The 6,564-nt window shown below is 33.4% G+C and overlaps 1 protein-coding gene and 1 long non-coding RNA gene across 2 annotated transcripts; both read left to right on the forward strand.

The window, feature by feature from the left end:
* Window positions 1-906: 906 nt before the first annotated feature.
* On the forward strand, window positions 907-2,264 carry LOC110106468. The gene is made up of 2 exons (XR_002304245.2): window positions 907-1,131; window positions 1,875-2,264. It is a non-coding gene; the product is annotated as an uncharacterized LOC110106468 (long non-coding RNA).
* Window positions 2,265-4,212: 1,948 nt separating this feature from the next.
* LOC114579921 (agamous-like MADS-box protein AGL80) lies at window positions 4,213-5,204 on the forward strand. The gene has a single exon (XM_028695957.1). It carries the CDS (start codon window positions 4,248-4,250, stop codon window positions 5,202-5,204), a length of 957 nt encoding a protein of 318 aa, XP_028551790.1. The 5' UTR covers window positions 4,213-4,247.
* Window positions 5,205-6,564: the final 1,360 nt, after the last annotated feature.

Consider the following 6,564-nt stretch of genomic DNA (forward strand, 5'->3'; position numbering starts at 1 on the left):
ACAAATACTCACCCCATGTCTACAAAATTCCCTTGGATGAAGCAACCTATAGCTGCTGATCAGGATCCTTCTATCAGGTTGGGTCAACTACCTCCTATGACTAAGTAGACCGGGGACCATAATGTCTTGGGACGACAGAACCATGAGATCTTGATCAGGTCTATCATTCATTCCCCCACCATCTGCTTTTAGTACAAGATGGTGAAATTTTTAAATTTCTTTTTTTTTTTTATAAAATGACCTCAAAACATGTTATAGTTTTCTTTCATTGATTCTAAGTTTATTTGAATGCTATTTACACCTATTGAGTTGTGACTCACCCATGTTGTGGGACACTTTTTAGGAGGATCTGGTAAAGGATAGATGATGGATATACCTCCCATCACGTATTGTCGTAGGGAGACGACGGGCATCAGGTTTTGTTTTGTTATTTTGATGTTTTGATTAGAAGGATTAGAGATGGAATGTAAGGAATTGATTTTTGGGCACCTTTCACCTTTTTGTAAATTTTATGTTAAATTCTTATGTTGAGGTGTTGAAAGTAAGAAATGAAAAATTTTACTTGAATATTCTTTAGTGGCTTTTTCATTATGCTTTGAAGATGTCCTTTTATTCATAAATGTGAAGTTTTTATTAATTCCTACTATCCGACCTTCGTTCCCGCCTCGCACTTGCGAGCTAACCGGGCTGGGTCATGACATGTATCCTTTAAGCCCTTTTTTTTTTGTTTCCTTTTGGATTTATTGGTAGAGGTCAACATTATCAAAATTAGAACATAAGATGCAATCTTCACACTCACTGTTGATAGAATTACCACGTTAGTTAGCTTAATGATCATACACTTTGTGCGCTTGATCTACTCGTTACCTCATTTCTGACGCGTATTCTTTTCATCTATCTTTTCTCTCTCTTTTTTTTAATCCTCTTTATGCACATATTCCATCAATCAGATGGAAAAGGATGTTGGAAGAAAATAACCCTATCAAGCAACATATAATTTGTAACGACTAAAATGTTTTCTTTTTGCCGTTATTAGGCTATGCTTTAATTCTAATTCAGGCTAAATGACAGGTATTGAGTCAAACCAGATTGAATGGTGAAGCCTCGGCTCATTCTTTTGTTGATATTGAGGTGCTTTATGTCCCCATTCCCATTCTTAATTCTTTGTATTTATTGTATAATATACTTTTATGACTTTATTCTGTTAATTATTTTATTACCGTATCATTTATGAAACATTCTATTACTGTAAGCTGTCAAGTTAGTGCTTTGTTTCTTTCCTTCACTATAGCTGAACAACTATTCAGCACTGATTTTTATGTATGCTTTTGTTCTACCTAAGGTAATTGTGTTTATAGGATGCTGTCTTATCCAACTATATTCTATTTATTCTTAATCATGAGATTATGCCATAACCTAATTATTATGATGTTATCCCTATGGGGCATTTCTTGCAGATACAAAGCATGTTTAAAAACATGATCATTTAGTTTTTAATCATTTTGTGCATGAAAATAGAATAATTCTATTTTTAGAATGTAAGGCCAATGCTAATTTATATTTACATTCTACGAAATGATAGAGTTAGCCATTTTTTACATTTTTTCGGAAACATATTTTCTAAATTATAGCAATTGAATAAGCCCAAAGTGAAACTGCAAGCATTAATTGCTTATTATTATTTCTTTACTGATTTCCAAAATCATCATCATATTGCAGACGTGGTGTCATTGAAGGATTACGTACATTACACTTGTAATTAATTGTAATCGTTTTAGATAATATATTTTTTGGTCAGTGTTACTCTGTTAGATCTATCTACAGTTGTGAGAATTTTAAGAATGATGAAGCCTTTTTTTTTTTTTGTGGTTTAGGGTTTTGGTCACTACTTACTCCATCCTCAGGCATGCCTTCAGCCTCTTGAAGAAATGGTTGGACATCTGCTGAAGTCAAACCCACAGGTGGCCAATGAGCTGCTCGAACACAAGGGCTTCGCCATTGTGCCCATGGATTCTGCCTACGCTATTCTTCAGACTAGCTTGAACCCTTGCTCCAATTCCTGCCAGTGATGATCAAATTTTACCTACAATAAGATTTTTTTTTAGGCCATTTCATTGCCTTATACATCGTAGTTTTCGACTTTTACTGGTTCGCTTGAGCTGCATGCTTGATGTTAACGTAGCTATGGTTTTCCTTCGCACTTGATGCTCTTTCAATGAAATATTCGGTTTAGATATAAGGAACAGTATTGTTTTCGAGTAAAAGTTTTTTTTCCTTTGCTTACGTGCAACCCTGCCTTATGGCCCAACAGCACCCATGCATGCATCTTACTGATTGACCTGCATAATTTATTTCTAGAAGCAATCAGGTTTTTTACTATGAATTTTTTACTTAATGCTGATTCGCTACTTAGCTATATGCTATTTATGGTTAGTAGAATAAGACGGAATTAAAATATTAGCTATATATATATATATATATATATGCTATTTATGGTAAGTAGAATAAGACGGAGGAGCCTTTTCTACTGGTAATAACATTTCTGTCTGTTCTGTGTGAAAGTTGCTTGCTTTCTATTGCTAACGATCTTGCAATTTTTTAATGCGTAGTGTGAGATTGCATAAATAGTGGTGAATTAAGAGACCAATGGAGTAACTCGTTCTCCCTGCTCATTCTGATATTGCGTTTGTTTAAAATATTTTGTTTATTTTCATATTATTGTGGATGAGTAAAGGCTTTGAAATGCCATTGCCATTCATGAAATTAGTCAATTTTAGGTTTTTGTATTTTTTTTTTTTAATTAGGGAGAGTTCTAATTTAGCTGCTTGGATTAGAATCCATAAAAAACTAAAATTCATTCCGGATGAAATAAGGGAAATATTTGTCTTAAATTAGAGATGTTCAATCTGATTTTCTATGACATGTATGCTTTCGGCAAAATTTTTTCACTTGACCGGTTATGCATTTTGAATGTGTCAATATTTAGGGAATAATTATTGAATTTTAAAGATTTAATTTTATTTTATTTTTTTAATGTATGGCTTAAATTATTTGATTTATATCTTAATTTGTTCTCTCTTTAGGAACTATATTATTATTGCCCAGGCTGTTAAAAATGTGAGAAGAAAAAATAATAATTAATTTTGATCATGATTGTCAGGTCAATTGCACCAGTTAGTCTTTTGACATTAGAACGTAAGGTGATCATACTATTAATATATGGCTGAAATAAAAGAGTTATTCTTTCTAATTCAACAAGAATATCATAATCCTTTAAGTGGTGTTGTAATTTTGCAACTTCAAACATACTAACATAGGTTAGGAATTCACTTTAATTAAAGGTGTTAAAATATAATGACCTATAAAGAATGGTTGACTCTCAATAGATATTGAGAAATCATTTGGGATTTTTTTTATATTATTTTGTTTTATAAATTGCATCTACAGTTTCTATTTGGTTACTATTTTTTAATATTTAAAAAAAAAATTGTGCTAGAAAGTTGATTTTGTTTTATAAATTGCATCTACAGTTTCTATTTGGTTACTATTTTTTAATATTTTTTAAAAAAATTGTGCTAGAAAGTTGATTTTTACAATAGGTTTCAGAAAAATTAATTTTCTAAATGACAATTTTATAACTATCTTAATAAAAAGTTATTGCCCGTGCATCAAGTCAAGGCATTTCTAAGTGATTTATAACCATTGCCTAGATAACTATTCTTTGTGAAAATAATAGCCCTTTGTAATGAGAGGGTCATGTTTATATCAGAGAGATCAAGATCTTTTAATGTGTCTATTTGAATATTAATGATTTATATTTGCTATTTAAAGCTTATTGATATTAATGTTTATTCTAAATATTATTTAATATTGTGAAAATTAATAGAGATAAAATTATTTGTTTATATATTATAAATATAATTATGTATATTATTTATTAATTTTGAATTATTATTATATTAAGATGAAATTATAAAATTCTAAAGATATGCATATAGTATATGTGCATTATTATTATTTATTTAATTATAGTAACCTGCACTACTAAGTTGCTCTGCCCGGCCGCCAAAGTAAGGAAAAGGAAATAACGCACGTGTTATACTAAATTTTAAAAAGTTTCCGTTATCGCGATACATACCGCACACAGCAGCGAAGCCACAACGAAGCTCAAGCGAACTTCTCCCAACGGTCTGTTTCATTTTCTTCTTGCTCTGCTCCGCCGCTGCAGTAAGGAAAAGGAAATCGCCATGGGACGAGCAAAGCTTAAGCTCATTTATCAAGAGAACTTTTGCACTCGGCTCAGAACTTACACGACGAGGATGAAAGGGTTAAAGAAGAAGGCTAACGAGCTCTCGGTCCTCTGCGGCGTTGATGTTCTTATGGCTTCGTTTTCCCCAGAACTGAACAGCTTGGAGCTCTGGCCGGAGGACACAACGGAATTCAACCGGATCAGGGAACGTTCCCTCAGCTTTAGGATGAAGAAGAGCTGCAGTTGCGATCATGAAGGAAATGGCATCACAGAACAGCAAATCTCGCTGAGAATGACGCCTTCTTCGCTTTCTTTGTCTTCGTTCCATGAAGAGAAAGCAGCCATGGAAATCAAATTACAAGAGGTGCGCGAGAGGCTAGAGTTCCTCCAACGTCAACGTCAAGAGGAAGCAGAGCGACTTCAGGCGCAGTACGAGGCTTCCAAGGCTTTGCAACAGATCCAGGATCTTCACCGTCGCCAACAATCTTTTTCATTTCCCGGATGTCTTCCTCCTCATATTACTGCTGATTTCGAGATTCCACTGCAACCGGAACTTTTCCCTCATAAAAAACTTTCTCCTTTTGCCCAATTTCTTCCTCTTCATGTACAACCGGAACTTTTTCCTCGGCATGATTTCAATAATCCTTTGCAGCAGGATTTTCATCCACACGAGCAAGCTTCACTATTTTTCCATTCTCTTACTCCTCATGAGCAACCTCTGCTAGTTCCCCTATTTCTTCCTCCTCATGAACAACCCCTTTCAATTTCCCTATCACTTTCTGATCAGGAACAACCGTCTCCACTTTCCAAATCTACTCCCCCTCATCCTGATGCTGATTTCAATAGAGAGGATGCACCAATTTCCCTGCTGCCTTTTGACTCCCCTTTGTGGAGCAACTATGAGTGCTTGAGTTGGTGTGACAGCCTTCTTCTGGATTATGAGACCGAATTATGAATTCAGCTTCTACAGCTTTGCTGATGTCCTTATTTTTTCTTTTTTCTTATTGTATGCAAATCTATTGTATAAACTGAATGCTTTAGGTTCTATAAACTGAAGACAATAAGTAATAAATCTTTGATGATTTAGTGTAAATGTTGGTTCTATTAGAATGTAACATACTGATTCAATGCAACTTTTATGATTTTTTCTTCTATAGTCAATTGAAGGATATAATTATGGGTTGTCATCCAATATGTTAAACAAAATGTGATGAACATTGACAACCACAAATACTTTATTTTTTCCAGTTTGGTGCAAAAATTAGGCTTGAGGTGTTAGACTACATGCTTGATTTCTTTCCTTACCTTTTGGGTTAGATTTAGAAAGGGATTAGAGATGAAGATTGGTTGTCAATGTTACTGAAAGTTTGCAATTATCAATGACTTCATTGATGTTCCACTTGACATCCCAAGTAATCTTCATAGTTCATACTTTCATGATAAATGTGTCATACTACATAGACAATTTTATAAAGGACGCATTTGATTTTGAAAATATGTGATTGGATTATCTATAAAGGGGTATCGATATCCCGAAAGTTTGATTGTTTGATCAAAATGCATATTATTGTAGGATAAGGGTGAATTTGAATTTTATAGTTGATTGGATAAGTTTATTTTTTAATTTTAATTCATATTAGGATTATTCTAGTTGGAATAGTTCTTTAGTTTTAATTTAGATAGTTTGTTATTGTAGATAAGTGTTATGTGAAATTTGTTTAGGAGTGGATTAAGTTTTATCCTTGCTAAAATTTCCTAGTTACTGCAACAAATCTATTCCCAAAGCTTTATTTTTGTCCTTTCTGAATGCCTTATTAATAAATTTAATTAGAAATCTCTTCCCAACAACTTTTTACTGCAACAAAAAATGCTATTGATGGAATTCAACTTTCTTCGGAAAAAAAATTGAATACAAAGACGCTATCACACGACACTTTAGCATGCAAATGGTGCGCGCTAACCTGTACATGCGTAGCCTGTCAGAGAATCACTAGTGGCTGGCCTGTTCAATAGCTAAGTTGCATTCGGGCATAATTTTAGATTTAGAGAGTTCGTTCGATCATTTTTGGAGTCCCCAAGACTATGTTTTAACTTTATGGACTCAATTTTGTTACTTCTAGAGCCCAACGAAGCCTTTACAACCAATTTTAGTCATTTTAAAAATTTTAGATATAAATTCTCCATTATTTCTTGCTCCAATCAATGTCATGATTTAATTAATGCTAAAATTATGATTAAGGACATTTTACTTGGTTCAAGGACCCAAGAGGGGTCCACATTGACTTTCATGGAGCATTTTACCTCATAATTATGTA

This window comes from Dendrobium catenatum, unplaced genomic scaffold, assembly GCF_001605985.2.
Source record: "Dendrobium catenatum unplaced genomic scaffold, ASM160598v2 fragScaff_scaffold_716, whole genome shotgun sequence".
Lineage (NCBI taxonomy): Eukaryota > Viridiplantae > Streptophyta > Magnoliopsida > Asparagales > Orchidaceae > Dendrobium > Dendrobium catenatum.